The sequence below is a fragment of the Cebus imitator genome, unplaced genomic scaffold, assembly GCF_001604975.1.
Source record: "Cebus imitator isolate Cc_AM_T3 unplaced genomic scaffold, Cebus_imitator-1.0 Scaffold446, whole genome shotgun sequence".
Classification (NCBI taxonomy): domain Eukaryota; kingdom Metazoa; phylum Chordata; class Mammalia; order Primates; family Cebidae; genus Cebus; species Cebus imitator.
In genome coordinates, this window is record NW_016107761.1 from 746,137 (window position 1) to 767,477 (window position 21,341).

The window sequence follows — 21,341 nt, forward strand, 5'->3', positions numbered from 1 at the left end:
GTGTCTGAACGTAGGGAGGAGTTTGGCTGGGGATAGTCAGTCAGAGAATCAGCCACTGGATGACCATACTCCAGGGGAAGATCATCTTCCCACTCCATCCCCGGGCCTGCCCCGCATCCATTCCCCTGAAAACCCACCACCCAATAAAACCTCACATTCACCGTATTTCAAGTTCATGTGTGACCTGATTCTTCCAGGATGCTGGATAAGAACTCCGGATACAGAAAGCTGTCACACTAGCCCTCTGCCTTTGCAAAAAAGCAGAGGGACCGCTGAGCTGATTAACACTTAAGCTGTCTATAGACAGCAAGTCTTAAAGAGTGCACTATAACACATGCCCACCTGGGCTCCTGCACCTGTCCATCGTGTGCTCCTCCTCTAAGGGGTTTGAGCAGCTGAACAGACGAGCCACACCCCTGTCGCATATCCTGCGAGGGAGGTCAGGTAACTCTCCTGTTTCACAATGTTACAATCCTAATTAATATAAAAAAATGATCTTTTCCAATGATTGCATTTCCTGCCCTGGTTTCTGATTCTCATTTAGGATCATTGGCCTCGAGGATATGGTCCCACTTTCTTGCCCAGATTCACTCGGCCTCTCCTGATTTTGCTCCTGTTCTTTTGCCAGCTCTGCTTCTAACCCTTCCATGTATACTTGATCCTGCCCAATATCAAAGTGCTTACCTGCCCTGAACAAGCCACTATTTCATGCTTTGGGCTCTTGGTGCCTGCCATCCTATCTGCCAGAATGTCCTCTGCCCACTTTATGCAGTTGATCTTGCTCATATTCCGCTTCTACGGGCTGGCCCTCTGGGATAAAGCACCTCAGGGCTCCCTCTGCCCATTTACTCCTCTATTATGCCTGAGCTCCTAAGGCAGAGCTGCACAGGAGCCCGATGTCCCTGAGTGTCACAATCCATTGACCATAACAACAGAATAGCACAGAATGCTACCACTCATTTAGGGGCCATAGACTCCATCCCTGACTCTGAGGAATGTACCAGGACTCCCATCTTCTAGGATCTGAGCAGTGGCTGGAGGGCAGTGGGATGGAGTAAGCCAAGCAACATGGAGGCCTGGTGCTGCCCTGGACCTGCCACTCCTGTGCCATGAACTTGACGCCACTGCTTTTCTTCTCTGTGAGCATGGCTCCTCTCTTTCCAGTTTCTTCTTCTCTCCCTTTTCATACCAATGGGCAGTGAGAACCCATACAATCTCCTCAGTAAAAGTTCTTTGAAAGACAGATGTTTTAGAAATTCCAGGTAATCTAGGGTTCTTCAGGAGCAGATTTTGGAGAGAATATATAACAGAACACGGAGAAGCTTGTTAAGAAGTTTATTTCAGAGACCACAACAGAAATTGCAGCCACGTTTTCTTGGGAGAAATCACCTGGGTGTGGTGGACGTACAGGACTTCCATTATGCTGCCCTTAGGGTTTTAACAGTATAAAACCTGTTTGCTTTGATGGGGATTACAGCATCATCATCAGGGCAGATGTATAATTCCCGAACAATATCAACGACGGCTGCAATTTGTGCGCTTGCTGAAAAAGATAGGGACAGAGATCATCTTTCAGACACCCCAGCCATGTCCTGTCTTTTCTACTCATATCAGGCTTCTGCCCCCTGGGGTTCAGTTTCCCCAAATCCTTTGCAAATTTGTCTCCCATATCAACTTTGTGTACACAATGCCTCTGCATTAGCATCTGGGTACCTTTCCCATCTGTTCTCCCCATGCTCTTTCCTCCCTCCCTTCTGTCCTTCTGCCCTGAGGTCCTGGTCCTGCTCAGTTCTGCAGCCATGTTTCTGTTTATAGTTTCTCCTCCCTGGTGGCTGTTGGGTAGCTCCTTCCTTGGATAACTTCTGTACTTACAGTTGGTCTTAAAGTCCCAGAAGAAGCGTCTTGGATTTTCTTCACAGAGGCAGGCAGTATACTTAAAGCTAAATCCACCTTCGATGTATATGTTGCTACTGAGGAAAGCTTTAACCTGGTGAGGGGGTGGGAGGGAGAACTCGCTGTTATTCTGGGGAATGGGTAAGGGAGGGAAAAATAAGAGAGGGAGAGGCTGAAGGAGAAGAGTAGGGGTAAAGGTGGGAACAGGGCAAGGAGGAGTCTACTGTTGTAGTATAATTTCAGGAGCCAAAGTCTAGGTCAGAAGGTTTTCCCTCCCCACGCTCTCAAACTCCTGCCTTAGCAGTGTGGAGAGGCTCAGAAGGAACTAGAGGTGCCCATGAATCCACAGGGCAAGGAGAGCTCATCCGGGGCAGCTGTCCATCTGGGGAGCAGGCTTGCCGTAGTCGCCAGCCAGAGCTTTCAGGAATCAACCTGCAGTCACACTTACTCTGAGACCTGGTGAGACAGCAGCCTGGCCACTTGGGTGTAGGAGCTGATATCAGGCCTTGTTATCAGAGCTGTGACCAAGCCCCAGCTGTGCTTCTCTCTGACTTGGTGAACTTTGGTGATTAAAATTAGACCTCTCACTCTCATTTTCCTCAGTTGTGAGATGGAAACGATTAACTACCAAGCCTGGCTGTTAGATAAGCAAATGACATCTTGAATGTAAATTTCTTTTTAACTTGAGTGCTTTGCAGTTCAAGATCCCATGTGATTGTATATGTAAATTTCAGTGAATTCAGAAGATTCTGTCCAGTTAGCATTATCACAGCAGTTTTATCCTGGGGGTCTGTGGACCCAGAGGGATCTGTGGATAGCATTCAGTGAGTCTGTGAACTCAGGCAGGGGGAAAAAAATGCATTTTTATCTTACTGACCTCTAATTGAAATTCAGTATTACTTCAGTTATGAATGTCATCAAGGAACCACATTGCCCTTAGCAGTATGTATGATTTTATCACAAGGAGAAACATAGATATGTACATATCATTTTACAGATTCAGATGTCCAAAATATCACCCACATACACGACCTTGAATGTATGCTAGTTATCAGACTGGCTTTATAGTCCTGACTGAGGCCCAGTGCTGGTCTGCCCATCTCCTGCAACTTGCTCAGAAACCTGGCAACTCTGCACCAAATAGTCTTTCAGCCCCAAACAGTAAATTCAGGTGTTCTCATCCTTGGAGTTTTACTCAGAATGCCTTGGAGAAGCCTGGTGTTTCTTTAGAGAAGCCTACCCATGCCTTGTCTATCTTTTTTTCTTTTTTTTTTGAGACAGTCTTACTCTGTTGCCAGGCTGGAGTGCAATGGCGCAATCTCAGCTCACTGCAACCTCTGCCTCCCAGGTTCAAGCAATTCTTCTGCCTCAGCCTCCCAGGTAGCTGGGATTATAGGCACCTGCCACCACGCCTGGCTAATTTTTGTATTGTTAGTAGAGATGGGGTTTCGCTACGTTGGCCAAGCTGGTCTCAAACTCCTCACCTCAGGTCATCTGCCCCCCTTGGCCTCCCAAAGTGCTAGGATTACAGGCATGAGCCACTGCGCCTAGCCTTGTTTACCTTTTTATTACATCCGCAACAACATATCTTCATGAATCAGAATTTACACCGCTTGTATAACAAAAGATCAGAATCTATTGCATGCCCAGCATGGCACATGGGACGTGTTGCCAAAGACCAGTGCAGTTTAATGTACTTTTTTGGGCTAAGCAACATCATCCATCACACAGATAATATCTTCACAAAATAAAATTTAGTTCCTCTATATTTTAAATGTATTGCCTTTCCAGCTAATATGCGAATAAAGAAACACATATGTTACTGCATCACAAATTTATTTTTAATAAGTTTGTCACTGTTACTCAATGTGGTAGTTTCTCCCTGTAATCCAATGCCCTTTATACATTTAGAAGCAATTTTCTGATAAATGTTTCATAGACTTCATGAAACCAACAAAATGGCCTGTGGCACCAAAATGTTTAAGCATTGTAGTTTGCCACAAGTTTTCTTAAGCTTTAAAGGATTATGCAATCTTTATATTCAAATACACGATTGTAGGTATAATTCTATTCTAATTCTAAAGTAAATAAATGTGAGCCTAAACCTAACTTTTGCAAAAATTCAGTTGCAGAAAACATTATAAATGATAGAAAATGAGGATTAGGTGGTAAAAATTTTGTAGTTACATAAATGTATTTTAATAAAAATTTAAAAATAGCTATACTTTCAAAAACTGAAGCAACAAATAAAAATTTGTCGACTAGAACTAACAAAATTTCCTTTCCCATAAATTCTTTCTGGTAAGCAAAATCAGTTAATCTGAGGATTTCTCATCCTTTTAGTTGTGCTTAGGTAGGTTTTGAAAAGATTGCTTTATTTTAGTGTACTGGCATGATTCTTAAAAGCATACTTTTGTTAATCACAAAGGCACAAAATTATATCACATGTCATTTTATTGATTCAAACATATCTTATTATACCTACCACTACCATTAACTATTACCACTAGAAACCACCGTTTTCACAAAAATTTTATGTACACATTATGTACATGTTCTTATTCTCATTTTCACCTGTGCTTGTGATAAACAAAATACAAAGCTGAAAAATTATGACTCAGCCTCACTCCTACCCCAAATGAATGTACATGCTTCAGATTCTTGGACTGAAAATAGAAAATTTGACAAAGCAGCTGTGATATTCTTTGCTCATTGACCAGGAATTTTTCTTTACAGGTGTGGAGATATTTCTAGAATGCAGTTTACAGAATAGCAATCTTCATGCTCTCAATTTTGTTTTCCATGCAGTCGTTGTCCTTAAGTCTCATTTGAATTAGGAATCTTATTCTGCAAGGAAATACTTGTGCTGCCTGATAGAGGATGCTTCTCAGGAAGGGTCTGGGGACGGAGTAGGAGAGATGGGGATTACATGGGTCTTGGCCCTAGAACTAAGGTAGTGGGGGCAGTTTGTATGCTTGTGACACCTGAGATCATTGACTAGGAGAAGGACACACAACCAGTGTCCCAGGGAAGAGTCACTGTGGCTTAATAACTGCATAAATCTCTTTTACTTCTCGCCCTCAGCAGCTAGGCAGAAGGAAAATGCTGTAGTCCCAAGTGGCTCAAAATGTGGTCTTTTGGGCACAGCCTTGGTGTACCTTGGGCATCCGTTAAAACCTAGAAGCTCTAACTGCTCCCCAGACCCACCGAAGGTCACTCTGCATTTTAACAAGATCCCTGGGTGAGTTTTAGGTACATTGCCATTGGAAAACCTCTGACCTAGTTTACATATTGGAGTTCCCTCACGACTGCTGAAAAGGAGATGAGTACAAGCTCCTTGTCAGGGCAGAGAGGCTGGAACAAGAGTCAACTTCTGGTGACCCACAGCAAAGGAGCACAAGAAGGCAAGAAGCCAGCAGACTAGCTCAGTGCTTACTGGAGAGGAGAAATCATATCCTGCATGCCCTCTTCTGCCCACCTGCCTCAACTTATGGTGTGGTGTTGTAGCTTTCTCTTCTGAGAACTCCCCTCCCTCCATGCTAAACTAAACATGCTCAGGACCTTGGAAGAATTCTAACTGGTTCTCCACTACCTCTTACACTTTTTTCTTTTTTCCCTCTTTCTCACTTCCTATTCCTTCTTCTTTTCTTTCTTATTAGAATTTCTTCATCTGGAAAATGAGAAGTCATCTGTCCCAAGCTCCCACAGTTCTGAGTCTTGAGTAGCATAACATAAATGACAATGTTTTATTAAGTATACTGTACATTATTAAAGTGAGAGATTAAGTTGTATTTATAATCAAAGAGTTGAATTATTTTTTGAAGGCATGCCCCCAGTCCTCTACTTACCACCATGCATTCTTTCAATTCTGTTTTAACTTTAAGGTCTGCAGTGACCTCCTGTGTTTCATCTTCTGCCCTGCTAAGCTGAAAATCCAGTATTATGATCCTTGGACTCGTTCTAGGAAGAGAGAATCAGGACACCATGATCAGAGACCAATCTATGAGTGAGAGGGGGAGCCATGAACAGGGCAAGGGGCACAGGATGGGCAAGGGAGGGAAATTATGGGGCTTGGATCAATTGTTCCAGGATCCCCTGGAATTTTTGTGTGTTGATTGGGTTGATTGCTTCGTATAAATTTAGTTTTGTTTAGTGAAACAACTAGGACACTTTAAGATTCCTTAAAGAACTAAAAGTAGAACTACAATTTGATCCAGCAGTCCCACTACTAGGTATCTATCCAGAGGAAAATAAGTCATTTTTCAAAAAAGATACTTGCACATGCATGTTTATAGCAGCACAGTTCATAATTGCAAAATCGTGGAACCAACCTAAATCCCCATCAGTCAACGAGCATCTTCTTCCCCTCCATTGACCAAAAACAAATTTTTAAAAAGAAAAAAAGTACAATACCACATGTCATTTTCTGATAACATCCTATAGGTTCTGGTGATTGTCTGCTGACTAGGAGGGCTCAAGTCATTATTAGGAGAAAATTTTCTAGCAACAGAATCACGTTAAACCAGCAAACATCTTGATCAGGGAAATGGAAATCAAAACCACAATGTGATACCACCTTATTCCTGCAAGAATGGCCATAATCAAAAAAACCAAAAAACAGTAGATGTTGGTGTGGATGCAGTGACCAGGGAACACTTCTACACTGCTGGTGGGAATGTAAACTAGTACAGCCACTATGGAAAATAGTGTGGAGATTCCTTAAAGAACCAAAAGTAGAACTACCATTTGATCCAGCAATCCTACTACGGGGTATCTACCCAGAGGAAAATAAGTCATTATTCAAAAAAGATACTTGCACATATATGTTTATAGCAGCACAATTCACAATTGCAAAATTGTGGAACCAATCAAAATGCCCATCAATCAATGAGTGGATAAAGAAACTATGGTGTGTACATATATATACCCCACAGTGTATGTATGTATGTATGTATGTATGTATGTATGTGTGTGTGTGTATATATATATATATGATAGAATGCTACTCAGCCATAATAAGGAGTGAATTAATAGCATTTGCAGTGACCTGGATGAGATTAGAGGCTATTATTCTGAGTGATGTAACTCAGTAATGGAAAACCAAACATCGTATGTTCTCACTGAAATGTGGGAGCTAAGCTATGAGGATGCAAAGGCATAAGAATGATACAATGGGCCTTTGGGACTTGGGGGGAAGAGTGGGAGGGGGTGAAGGATAAAAGACTACAAATATGGTGCAATATACACTGCATGATAGGTGTATAGGTGCACCAAAATCTCACAAAATTACTACTAAAGAACTTACTCATGTAACCAAATACCACCTGTACCCCAATAACTATGGAAAATTAAAATAAAATATTGAAAAAAAAACCCAGCAAATAGCACTGGAGATATTTGTAGGAGCATCTTTGAAGATCCCCCTTCTTTGGTTCTTAGGTAGGGTTTAGGAATTTGTATTTATTTAGCTCCTTAGGAAATTTGGACATATGGCCATGTTTGGGGACTTTAGATACCACTCTACATTTAGACCATACACCACAATCTGAAAGGGAAAGGAAATGGAGGCAAAGAAAATACTCAAATATTCTTCTTCAATCAATGAGGACTGGGTTCCAGGCCAGAAGAGTTACTTTCTCTTTCCTAGAAACTCCTGGCTACAGACCTTTGTTATTGTGTGGGACAGAAGACCCCACAGTGTCTCACAACCCCATTTTCTTGGGGCAAAGCATCTTAGATTTCAGAGAGATTACTTTTTTTGGTGCCAATTGCTCTAATGCCCAGTGCACAGAAAAAGGGTATAAATACCTAAGCATCTTCAAAATCTCTCCCATTTGTAAATGATTTTTGGATAAATAAGATAGGATGACCAGCTTAGCTCAAGTGACTAACCATTTCAGTTTACCCAGGACTGAGGTCTTTTCTGGAATGGGCCACAGAGGTGGCGGGAGACTTTCAATGCTACCACCAGGAAAGTCCTGGGCAAATCATGATGATTTATAACACTAATTAGCATAGCTTATTTGAATACCTTGCTGCCATTCAGGGCTAAGTGGACTCATCTGAGGGGTGGAGGGGGCGGGATCTGAACCTGTCCCCACCCAGGGTTTTTTGGGACACTTGCCTCCATTATACCAGCTTGTCTAAACCCTGAACAGTTTCCTCTGGGACAGGATATCTGGCCATGCCATAGAGAGTACCTCCAAGATCACAGCCCAGAAACCCATCATTATAAACCCTACTGCTATAGAGAAAACTCCCTAGATTGAGTATCTCTGCTTTTCCCCAGACCCCTGACTCCATTTTCTACTTTATTTTACTTGCTCCAATTTTTCTGCTCCCTTCAAACATGTGTTCTCAATAAGTTGATTTCTGAACCTGTGCTCTCAGGTCCCAGTACATGTGAGAGCAGGAGGTCCTCATATTCATCTTCAGACTTCAGGTTAGGAAGAACGTCTAAGCTGCCAGGCTAGCTCAATCCCAGATCACAGAGCAGTGACCAGGGCCTCTCATTCTTTGGCAAGTCCTGCCAAAGCTACCCTAACTGCCATTGGAACTCACAGACCTGTTATGCCTCTCTTCTAGGAGGCAAGATGTGAGAAGGTAAAGTTTACTGATCAGCAATCTGAACAAAGGTATAAATTACGAAAAAGACGTGGATCCGCGTGGGCGTGTTAGATGAAGTCTAATTACTAATGATAGCCTATAGGTACACTCGGAGCTTTATTTCCACTGGCAATGCAGAAACACTCAGCAAAAATGGGAGAGGAGTTAGTGGGGCTTCCTAAGAGGACAGAAGTGGAACCTGGCAGGATGTCCATGGGAGCTCCTGGGACTAGAGTTCTGGGAAGTTGAAAGAAATTCCCAGAAAGAGTTAGGTAGATTTCCAGATTGAGAGAGGAGCCCTCCCTGCAAGCCTTTTTTTTTTTTTTTTTTTTTTTCCTGTTGGGAGGAGAAGGGCATGGCTCACGTGTTTTCCTGAGCTTTGTTGGACCCCAGCTGTAGATAGAGAACCAGGAGCAGGGCAGCAGGGCCGGCCCTGAACAGGAGCTGGAACAAGCGCATGCTGGAGAAAACAGAAGGCAATGTGTCTCGGAGAATGGTGTCCCAGGAGCCCAGCACATTTCTTATATGCAGATTGATCAAGGAAGTGCTAGAGCTGCCAGGGAGATCCATGAGGTGAATCACCCACTCACCCTCCCCACTCGTGATCTTTCCTTGTTGACCCAAAGTTTGTTTTTCTAAGAAAAAAAATCAATACTTAGCTAGAATGTCAGTGTTTGAGAGAGGAGTGAGATTGTTCTTCCTTATTTTTTCAGTGTCAGAGTTTCTCAAAATGGCTGGGACCTCAAAAGATATACCAGTTTTTCCTGAGCTTACAGATTCAGTTTTCTTTTCCCTCCTAATTTGCCTATCTGAAGTGCTGTGTGTAGTCTTAGCTTCAGTTACTGCTCCCCTGGTCTCTGAAGGCAGAGAACCCAGCTGTGGCGGCAGGTTTCAGACCACAGGCATAGAGCATCTTTGCTGGGTCACCTTATAGTGAGTTCAAGAGGCAATGCTATTCAAAGCATTACTTGGAGGGCTAGGATGATCAGGACTTCTCTAGCAGTCACTGCCAATCACCCAGTGGAAGAGCTAGAGAAGACCTGAGCTTCTCTAGGTGATGGGGAAGTGAGTTCAAGGCACTGAGTGACCTAAAGATGTTTATTATCGTTGAGTCCTTCTTAACTTCAGGGGCGGTGGCAATGTACCAAAGATGCCCAAGATCCCCAGCTGCCTCACAGTCCCCAAAGCAGGGTGATATTTTAATTCTAGACAATTCCTGTAAATAGCTGGCACCCCCAAATCAGACTTTTTGGCACCAAAGAGCTGGGTCATTTTCTTCTTGACATGGCCACTTTCTTACATTTGTCTCACAGCATAAGCCACATCGAAAGACCCACAGTGGGGACGCCCTCCATGAGAATGGAGCCCACATTATGTCCAGTAGATACCCAGACTGTAGAATTCCTCTCCTTGGGATGATGGGGAGACTTGCTTTTGCTGGCACTGGCATTGTGCTGTTTCTCCTTATGAAATTGAATCTGTTCCTTAACCTATGACGTAAAACACTATGGGATTTGTTTCTATCCTCTGCATGGCAGACAGCTGCCCAGGAAGAGCCTCTCTGGCAAGAGAGTGAAAATTAGAGTTCTAGGAGTTACCGCCTCTGTATGTTGCTTTAGCCAGGATTCGGAGTTAAAGTCTAAGTGCTTGCTTCTGGTTTCTGGATGTGTCTCTCAAAATTGCTCTGCCTGTTATTCAGCTCCTGCGTCTACTTTCTCTTTCTTTTGAATTGGACACCATATTATGTCATTGCTCACTTAAAACTTCAGCTGTTTTCATGATCACATGCTTTCTTCCCTGTTTATGTCCTATCCACTCAAGAACAATGCTGAATGACCCGGGTCACAATGACCTTCCTTTGTAAGCCTCTTTCCACATTTAAATTGTCTACACCTGGTCCTTCTCACTTGAATAATTTCCATCAGAAGCATATACTAGCTAGACTAACCAAGGCATAAGGCAGAAGAATCTAGGAAGTGTCTATGTGGGAAAAATGCAGGAAAAGTTCTTTGCTGGGCACTTGGAGGGCATAGCTCCATCCTTGAGGATGTAACTCCAGCACTCCCGAAAGGCAGTGTCCAGAGGAAGGCAGATGACAATGGGTTAAGAGCATCTGTTGAAGGTAATGAGGCTGTTCCTCTGTGAGCCAGCAAAAACTGTAATGCTTGGCTGGGCACAGTGGCTCACACCTGTAATCCTAGCACTTTTGGAGGCCAAGGCGGGTGGATCACCTGAGGTCGGGAGTTTGAGACCAGCCTGACCAACATGGAGAAACCTTGTCTCTACTAAAAATACAAAATTAACTGGGTGTGGTGGCACATGCCTGTAATCCTAGTTACTCGGAAGGCTGAGGCAGGAAAATCACTTGAACCCGGGAGGCGGAGGTTGCAGTGATCACCCCATTGCACTCTAGACTGGGCTACAAGAGTGAAACTCCATTTCAAAAAAAAAAAAAGAAACTGCAATACCTAGAACCCTTCAATGTACAGGACAATTTCTTTTCTTTTCTTTTCTTTTCTTATTTATTTATTTATTTTTGACAGAGTCTTACTCTGTAGGCCAGGCTGGAGTGCAGTGGCATGAGCTCAGCTCCCTGCAACTTCCACCTCCCGGGTTCAGGAAATTCTCATGCCTCAACCTCCCGAGTAGCAGGGATTATAGGCAGGTGCCACCATGCCCAGCTAATTTTTGTATTTTTGGTAGAGATAGGGTTTCACCATGTTGGCCAGGCTGGTCTCACATTCTTGACCTCAGTGATCCTCCTGCCTCAGCCTCCCGAAGTGCTGGGATTACAGGCGTGAGCCCCTGTGCCTGGCCCAGGACAGGTCTTATTCAGGCCATGACTGCTGTGATGGTTACTTTTACATGTTAGCTTGGCTATGCATGGTGCCCACTTTTTGGAAAAACAACAGTTTAGATGTTGTGAAGTTTTTGTTTGTTCATTGGTTTGTTTTAAATGTGATTAACATTTAAATCAGTAAAATTTGATTAAAACAGATTACCTCCATAATATGGGTCAGACTCATTGAATCAGTTGAAAACCTTAAGAGAATAGCTTGAGGTCCCTTGAGGAAGAAGAAATTAGGGAGAAAAAGAAACCATCATTATTATGCCATAAAGAATGAACAAGTAGTAGGTTTAAGAAATCAAATAAAGGTTGATAAAATCAGATTGTAAACAACTTAGGAAATTTACAGAAGAGAATGTGTAAAGGCCCAGAGGGAAAGAGTTAGGATTAAGATGAAGCTTGCCACAGGCTAAGTTTGCAAAGAGAAAGATGATCTTAGTCCTAACAGGGCTCATGAGAAGAAAATAAGGAATAGAAAAAGAGAGGGAGTTATAGACACCAACACACATGAAGCATGTGCTGTGTGCCTGCTCTAAACATTTTAACATGTATTAGCTCAATCTTTATTACAACCCTGTGAAGGTGCCTGCCATTTTTATTCCATTTTACAAGAGGGGAAACAGAGACCCAGGAGATAAATATCTAGCCCAGACCATATAGCCAGTATCTGGCAGAATCAACTTTGCATGCAGATTTTGTGGAATCTGAGTTTTGATTTACCGTATTGGAGAACCTCTTTGGGAAATAGAATCCAAACTTACAAATCTAAACTACAGGAACAGGACCTTGGAGGAGGCACCAATAAGTAGGAAGCCCTGAGGCTTCATCCCGTTAATTTAATAGTAAATACACCTTTGGATGGAGCCAGAATTTCCACGCTGGCAGCCTGGCCTTGAAGCATTATCCTTTAACCACTGCACTGCCTACTGGTGAGAACCAGTTGCAAAGTTAGAAACTGGCAGAGTAAGGGGTTCAATTCAAGTAGTCTGATACCAGAGGCTATGCCCTTAAACACATGTCTATTCTATTTCTTGATGTAGCAAGAGTTTTTAGTTGAGAAAAGGAAACTCACAGAGGTTTTAATAAGTTGTTCAAGTCACAGAGCCAACAAATAAGAAAGGTATTGCAGCTTGGCTTGGCCATATGACTAAGCCAAACCGTTGGAACCGAGATAGAAGTGAATCCGGAGTTGGCACTTAGAGTGACTACTCCATATTTCCTCTTAATAAAAGCACAATTGTCACAAGACTTGTACAAGAGCATCTAATGCATTCTGAAGATGTAATGAGTTGTTTCTTAAAGGAGGTTATATCCAAGCAAAATCTCTCAGAGGTGAGAGAAGCTGGAGTGTGACTCTTTTCTTAGAAACTCTGTCATCTTTAGTGTCATTTTTTTTTTTTTTTTTTTTGAGATGGAGTTTTACTCTTGTTGCCCAGGCTGGAGTTTAGTGGCACAATCTCGGCTCACTGCAACTTCTGCCTCCTGGGTTCAAGTGATTCTCCTGTCTCAGTCGCCCGAGTAGCTGGGATTACAGGTGCCTGCCACCAAGCCCAGCTAATTATTGTATTTTTAGTAGAGACAGGGTTTCACCATGTTGGCCAGGCTGGTCGTGAACTCCTGTCTGACCTCAGGTAATCCGCCCCCTCAGCCTCCCAAAGTGCTAGGATTACAGGTGTGAGCCACTGCGCCCGGCCTTTAATCATTTAGTATCATTTATAAGGTCACCCTGGTCATAATGTAGGGGCCAAGGGAAAACTTCTCTGCCTTCTGAAGTTTCACTGAAACTGACAAAAAATAGATTAATAGGAGAAATGGCATACAAGTTTATTAACATGCATGGGGAGAATGACAGAGTGATTACCTCTAACTCCTCAATGGGGGAACAGAAGCTCATGTGCATCTTGAGGTTACAGAGAGAATGAGGGCTTGGAGCATGACCAAAAACAGGTTAGGCCTAGTACTCATTAGTTATTTTTCCTGATCCTCTCTCTCTTCCCAACCCCCACGCTCAAGTAGGCCCCATTGTCTGTTGTTCCCTTCTGTGTGTCCATGTGTTCTCATCATTTAGCTCCCACTTATAAGTAGAATATGCAGTATTTGGTTTTCTGTTTCTGTGTTAGCTTGCTAAGAATAATGGCCTCCAGCTCCTTCCATGTTCCTGCAAAGGACCTCGTTCTTTTTGTTTGTTTGTTTTTCATTTTTAAAGATGGAGTCTCATTCTGTCACCCATGGAGGAGTGCAATGGCATAATCTCAGCTCACTACAACTTCCACCCCCAGGATTCAAGCGATTCTCCTGCCTCAGCCTCCTAAGTAGCTGGGATTACAGGCACATGCCACCACATCCAGCTAATTTTTGTATTTTTGGTAGAGACAGGATTTCACCATGTTGGTCAGGCTGGTCTCGAACTCCTGACCTCGTGATCTGCCCACCTCAGACTCCCAAAGTGCTGGGATTACAGGCGGCAGCCACTGCACCTGGCCCGACTTCATTCTTTTTTTTATAGCTGCATGGTATTCCATGGTGTGTATGTACCATATATTCTTTATCCAGTATATCATTGATGGGTAGTGATGGACATTCCATGTGTTTGCTATTGTGAATAGTGCTGCATTGAACATATGCATGCATATGTCTTTATGACAGAACTATTTATATGCCTTTGGGTATATACCCAGTAATGGAATTGCTGGGTCAAATAGTGTTCTTCTTCTCATGTCTTTGAGGAATCACCAGTGTCTTCCACAATGGCTGAACTAATTTACACTTCTGCCAGCAGCATGCAAGCATTCTTTTTTCTCCACAACCTTGCCAGCCTATGTTATTTTTTGACTTTTTAATAATAGCAATTCTGACTGGTGTGAGATGGCATCTCATTGTGGTTTTGCTTTGCATTTCTCTGATGATGATGTTGAGCTTTTTTTCATATGCTTGTTGGCTGCATGTATGTCTTCTTTTGCAAAATGTCTGTTCATTTTTTTTTGCCACTTTTTAAGTGGGGTTATGTGGTTTTTTTTTCTTGTAAATCTGTTTAAGTTTCTTATAGATGCTAGATATTAGACCTTTGTCAAATGCACAGCTTGCAAAATTTTTCTCCTATTCTGTTGATTGGTTGTTCACTCTTTTGAGTTTCCTTTGCTGTGCCCAAGCTCTTTAATTAGATCCCATTTGTCGATTTTCACTTTTGTTGCAATTGCTTTTGGTGTCTTTGTCATGAAATCTTTGTCCATCCTAAATGGTATTGTTTAGGTTGTCTTCCAGGGTTTTCATAGCTGTGGGTTTTACATTTAGGTGTTTAATCCATCTTGAGTTGATTTTTGTATATGGTGTAGGGAATGAGTCCAGTTTCAATCATCTGCATATGGCTAGCCAGTTATCCCAGCACCATTTATTGAATAGAGAATCCTTTCCCCATTGCTTGTTTTTGTCAGATTTGTTGAAGATCAGATAGTTGTAGGTATGTGGGCTTATTACTGGGTTCTCTATTTTGTTCCATGTCTATATATCTTTTTTGTACTGCTACCAAGCTGTTTTGGTTACTGTGAGGCTCAGTTTTTCAAAGAATCAATAGACCTAATAAAGACAGCATGAGATCAACAGAATCTGCCTTTTCTTCTATTCTTTTGACTCAAAAAGTAAATGAAAAATCTTTTATCATCTTTAGTTAATACTACATGAAATCTTGTTCAAAAAGAGAACCAAACTCTACCTTTGCATTCGTATATTATTAATGCTAAGACTAATTTTAATGAAACTTCACGAACAAATTCATCTTACCCCAATCATCTTTGACCACAGAAGATGACTTTCATAAACCTTTTATAACCTCTTATAACTTTTCCATTCTCTTTCTTTTCCTGACTTCCTATACCCATTCACTTTATCTAATTGTTCTTCTTTTAATTCTTCAATTTAATATAACTTTTAAATAACCTCTAACCTAGGCAAAATCACTTTTCCTTTAACAAAAACCATATCCTTATATCCTTCTTATAATCGTCCTTACCAAAAAACCATCTTAAGTGTTTTCTTATACATTCTGTGTATAGAATTGTTACCTTTCTTATCCCTAGTTCTAGTTACCATATGTTAATTAGAATTTTAACTTCTAATAACCTTAATTTATAGTGAAAATTTAAGAAGTAAGCAATTTTTAAATGTCAGTCACATACCAACAGTTTATGAATACAAATTTTTATAATATTTGGAAACATGGACTTTCTTATGGAACATTTTTTTAAAATGTAGAACAGGACATTTTTACTAACAAATATAAATATCTTTTATTTCTCTGAAATAAGAAGTCAGAAGTATTTAAACTTCAACTTATAATTAGTCATTAATATCTTAGAATTATATCTTATTTAGAGATAATTGAGATATTCAGTGAATATTCATCCTTTAACTTAGCATAGCAAATTTTGAGGGTATAGTTACCAAAAAGACTTTAAAAACCTTTGTATTTCTCAGGGTTCTCCAGAGGGACAGAACGAATAGGATATATACATATGTATATATACACACACATATATATGTCCCATATATATATATATGGGACATATATATGTGTGTATGTGTGTGTGTGTCCCATATGTGTATATATATATACACACACACACACACATATATACATCCCATATATATGGGATATATATATATAGATATATATACACACACATCAATTTACATCTATTTACCTTATATATATGGGACATATATATATGGGAGTTTATTAAGTATTAACTCACAGGATCACAAGGTTCCACAATAGGTTATCTGCAAGCTGAGGAGCAAGAAAAGCCAGTCAGAGTCTCAAAACTGAAGAACTTGGAGTCTGATGTTTGAGGGCAGGAAGGATCCAGCACAAGAGAAATGCATAGTCCAGGAGGCTAGGCCAGTCTAGTCTTTTTTTTTTTTTTTGAGACAGACTCTTGCTTTGTCACCCAGGCTGGGGTGCAGTCGTACAATCTTGGCTCACTGCAACCTCTGCCTCTTGGGTTCAAGCGATCCTCCTACCTCAGCCTCCCAAGTAGCTGGGATTACAGATGCGTACCACCACACCCAGCTTATTTTTATATTTATAATAAAGATAGCGTTTTGCCATTTTGGCTAGGCTGGTCTTGAACTCCTGACCTCAGGTGTTCCACTTGCCTTAGCCTCCCAAAGTTTTGGGATTACTGGCATGAACCACTGCACCTGGTCCCAGTCTTGTCTTTCTATATTTTAGTGTCTGCTTTATATTCTAGCAGCTGATTAGAAGGTGCCCACCCAGATTAAGGGTGGGTCTGCCTTTCCCAGCCCACTGACTCAAATGTTAATCTCCTTTGGCAACACCCTCACAGACACACCCAGGATAAATAACTTGCATCCTTCAATCCAATCAAGTTGGCGGTCAGCATTAACCATTACAACCTTTTTAAGTAAGCATATTATAAAATGTAATAGTTATTAACAGTTCATTTATAAACTCCTATCCCGTTTACATCTATTTAATTTATACACTCTTAACAATTATGTTTGAAAAATTTTATAAGACATAGGACAAATCTGGTCATCTCAAGTTAAATTTTCTATTAACTATTTTTATATTACTGTATGTTAGGCAAATATCCTAAAGGCAAGATACTTAAAGGGTCATTTGAGCCTTTTTACAAGTCAATTTTGTAACTTGTAGACAATATACAAACACAAACATGTACCCAAATATACATAAAAATACAAAGATTTTATAGTTTTGATTTATGAAAGGAAAATAAACCTTGGCACCACACCGTCACTAAGCCAAAGGGAAAAGGCAAGCTGGGAACTGCTTAGGGCAAACCTGCCTCCCATTTTATTATCCCTAAGTAAGATAGCTACAGAGATAAGGAGTTACATACCTCCCTCACCATTTTCCCGTAAGGAAATTCCTGTGGACAAAGGACAGACATAATTCAAAGTAATTCCTCTCAGGCTCACCTGGGACAAATGCATATCAGATTGCTTCCTCTGACCTATTGTTTAAGTAAAAATGCAGATTCACTGAGACAGACTAAATTGTATATTCAGTGGAAGACTGATCAAGTACTTAAAATAATGCAACCTTTTGTCTTTTATCTACTTCTAACCTGGAAACCTGTACTTTTGAGTTGTCCTGCCTTTCTAGACCAAACCAATGTACATTTTACACATATTGATTGATGCCTCATGTCTCCCTCAAATGTATAAAAACAAGCTGTACCCTGACCACCTTGGGCACATGTTGTCAGATGTCCTAAGGCTGTGTCATGGATGCATCCTTAACTTTGGCAAAACAAACTTTCTGATTTGACTGAGACCCGTCTCAGATATTTGGGGTTCACAGATTTTAATATCTTGCCCATGAGTCAGGCAAAACTCATTAGTTTAAAAAAACAGTTGGAATCAAACTGTGGCTTTGTAAATGAAACAAGTTAATGTTTTTCTGTCTCACAGGCTGAAGTCCTTACTGATTTTATAAAACAAGGTAGCAAATTTACATTTCATAGCACAGAGAAAGAATTCAAGCTTTCAAAAAGGCCAATGAGGTTTTACATTATTCTTGGCACAAATCATGTCAACAAAACAGAAGCAAACTAAGAGAGTGCATACAGTTAGTAAGGCGTGAAAAAGAAATAAAACTGTAAGTTCCTCAACTGACTGATGGGCCCTCCCCTCTGCCAAGGGCATTCCAAAGTTAACCTAAAAAACTAGTTCAGGCCGTGATGGGAAGTGGGGGGCCATTGGACATGCCTTGCAGCTGACGAGTGTTAACATCAACCATCTTAATGGACCCCTCTTCTCAGCCAAGGGCATTCTGAAGTTAGTAGAAGAAAACTTTAGGGAAAAGCTCTTTGATACTGGCCTTGGCAATGATGTTTTAGATACTACACCAAAAGCTCAGACAAGTGATAATAACAAATAGACAATAAATAAGTGGGACTACAGTGACCTATGTTTTACTTAGAAGTATGCGTTATTCTCCAAACATACATTTTTATCATTTATTTTAGCTTGTTTTCATTGATTTTGGAGGACATACTCTGTGTTGTAGACAGAATAATGACACACTTCAAATTATCCATGTCATTGGTGTTTCCCGGCACCCCTATAACGATTGTAGTCTTTTTTTGAACCAAGGGATAAACAGATGGTGACTACAGAATATACAACCCCCATATTAATAAAAAAAGCAATTAGTTTGTTCCTGTCTGTCAATTGTACATGGAGTTTCTAGGGATTTGATGACAGGTTGGCTAAACATATATATTTAACAGGTTACAGAAGAAGCTATAAATATTTATAAAGGTGGTCTTCACAAAAGTGTACTGAACAAACATGCATGTAACATATGACCCATGTTTACCTTGGAGTGGAGACAACATTTAAATATATTACAATTAGGCCCTGTATGTCAAAGGTGTTTTTAGGATACAAAGGTACACAATTGCACAATTTTTGCAAACTGATCAGAACTACTCTATTATTAGTAGTATTTTTATCAGAAGAAAGTAACTGAAATCAGTATCTTATCTAGCAAAAGTTATAGTTGTGGCTGGTGGAACAGGAGCTCTGTTAGGAGCTCAGTTTTTCAGCATCTGGTGGAGCTAAAAATTGTTTTAATAGTGTTTATTTTTCTTTTTCAGCTTAAAATAGCTGTTGGAGAAAAAGAAAAACCTTGTGGAGATTGGAACATAATTTATCCTTTAAGCATATGGGTGTGTGGCTTAACATTTGCCTGGCATGGTCTTAGGTATCTTAAGACCTAAGATAGATCTTTTATAGTTTGGTATCTTATTGCCACAGACAGTCTGTTCTGTCAGTCTTATTATCTCTATTTTAGTATTGATGCTGGTCAGTTGTTGTGTCTACACCAAAAAAGAGAGGGGGTATAATGAGACATGTCTGCCCTCCTGTCCATCATGGCTGGGAACTAAGATTTTAAGTTTTTTGGGGGGTTCCCTTGGCCATGGGGCTGGGGTCCATTCAGACGATGGGGGGCTTAGGATTTTATTTTTTTAGTTTACATTCCCCCTTTTTGGTCAAGATATACCAGAAACAGCATTGATGGCCAAGATTTTATTTTGTCCCGTACAGTTGCTGGGGTGGTGTGGCTACTTGACCAGGGTCCCTCATATCCCTTGGCAGGAGCCCTATGACCAAGGAAATTTGAGCCGAAAGACTTATAACCAACTAAACATTTTAGGCCATATGGGAATAGAGGTGGGTAGGCACTCATTAACCCTTAAAACCCTCTAAGTAACATGAGAGCCAAAAACCGAAAGCCAAAAAGCAAGGTTAAAAATTTGACTTATCTATAAGTTCCATGTGTTGAGCCATCAGCTATTTAGAACCTGTGTATCCATCTTTGATTTGGAAGGTCTGAACTAATTTTCTCTCTCAAAACTGACCCTTGTAATCTCAGGCATTCACCTCTTCTGCAATTGTCCCTCGTCCTAGGGGAATTTTAAATAGTTTTCAAATTGTGGATCAGGTACAGATATAGATAAAACTTTTTTGTTTTATTCAAGTTTGTAAACTATAAATAGTTTAAAAGAAAAAGGTTTTTCTTGACTCTGCAAAATGAAACATAAAGAATTAACAATGATTATTTGATTTTGAGAATTTTTTTTGAAGATGTTAAAAGGTTCAAAACATTTGTAAAACAGAATCATAGATTGTTGTAAAATAATAGTTACTTATTTAACCAAAGCAATAAAAACTTTGAAGTCAATACAGAAACTTACATGAATGTAAAAACTTTAACCCCTTTTGAATATAATTTCCCTAAGTAATTAAAAATCTAATGAAGATAACATAGGAAACATCTTGAAAAAAAAGTTGGCCATGTCCTATTCTCTGGGGCCTGTATGTAACCTTATATGGCAAACAGGGCTCTCCCGATGTCATTAAGCTAACAAGATTATCCAGGGTTATCTGGGTGGGCCTAATGTAATACTAAAACTTCCTATAAGGGACAGAGGGAGGTAGGAGTGTCAAGGGGAGAGAAGAAGATATGAATACAGATGTAGAGTTCAAAGTGACGCAAAGAAGGGGCTATAAGCCAGGGAATGCCGTGGCCTCTAGACTCTGGAAAGGCATTGGAACACATTCTCTTCTATAGCCTCCAGAAGGAGCACAGCTCTGCCAACTCCTTGATTTAGGATTTCTGATCATCAGAGCTGTAAGATAATAAATTTGTGTTGTTTATAGACACTTCATTTACGGCAATTTGTTACAGCAGCAATAGGAAACCAATGCATGCTGTATAATTCCATCATTTGAGACATATTAAAACTTTTTTATTCAGTTTCTGTGAACTGTATGCTTAAAAAGAATGTATATTTTGGGTACTATCTTTTATATATACCTATTGGATTAAGCTTTAAAGTTATTTTCATTAGTCTATATGCTGACTGAATTTGTAAAATAATATACAGAGAGTAGCATATTAAAAATTTTTTACAATTAAAGATTTGTAATTTCCACTATTTCTCATTATTTCATAAAAGTTTATGCATTTTGGGCCTATGTTATTGGTGCATATAGATTCATGATTGTTATATTTGCCTGTTGTACTCAACTTTCATCAATGAAAATAGAATATTTTTGGCCATAAAGTCTATTCTGTCTAATATTAATATTGTGACACTAGCTGTATTTGGTTAGTTTTTGCCTGCTGAATTTTCTTGGATGCTTTCATTTTCTACCTGTAAATACTCTTAATTGATGTGACTTTTATAAGCTGCATATAACTGGATTTTGGAATTTTTCTACAAACTGAATATATTAGTATTTTAATCTAAACATTTCATATATTTACATTTAACATAAAACTTGATATACAATATTTGGGTTTTAATTACTATCAAACTACGTAGTATACATATTTTTCTACCTCTTCCATATTTCTGTTTTCTTTTTATTTTTTGCCTTCCTTAGAGTTTATAACACTTTTTTATTGTTCAATTTCTTTTTTTTTTTCTTTTTTTTTTTT

At 40.2% G+C, this 21,341-nt stretch overlaps 1 protein-coding gene across 1 annotated transcript; it reads right to left on the bottom strand.

Moving 5' to 3' along the window:
- Positions 1-1,316: 1,316 nt before the first annotated feature.
- Positions 1,317-9,120, bottom strand: LOC108291119 (prolactin induced protein). Its single transcript, XM_017511314.2, has 4 exons — positions 8,864-9,120; positions 5,742-5,853; positions 1,873-1,987; positions 1,317-1,543 (listed from the first exon to the last, which is right to left on the bottom strand). Exons 1-4 carry the CDS (start codon positions 9,067-9,069, stop codon positions 1,419-1,421), a joined length of 558 nt encoding a protein of 185 aa, XP_017366803.1. The 5' UTR covers positions 9,070-9,120; the 3' UTR covers positions 1,317-1,418.
- Between the last annotated feature and the right edge of the window lie 12,221 nt (positions 9,121-21,341).

Excerpts from the sequence above, each read along its gene's own strand:
- LOC108291119 (XM_017511314.2), bottom strand. The coding sequence starts at position 9,069 with ATGGATCTCCCTGGCAGCTCTAGCACTTCCTTGATCAATCTGCATATA. Across the intron at positions 5,854-8,863 it reads AACAAAGCTCAGGAAAACAC|AACGAGTCCAAGGATCATAA; the intron begins GTGAGCCATGCC and ends CTCTCTTCCTAG. Across the intron at positions 1,988-5,741 it reads AATTGAAAGAATGCATGGTG|GTTAAAGCTTTCCTCAGTAG; the intron begins GTAAGTAGAGGA and ends CCCCCTCACCAG.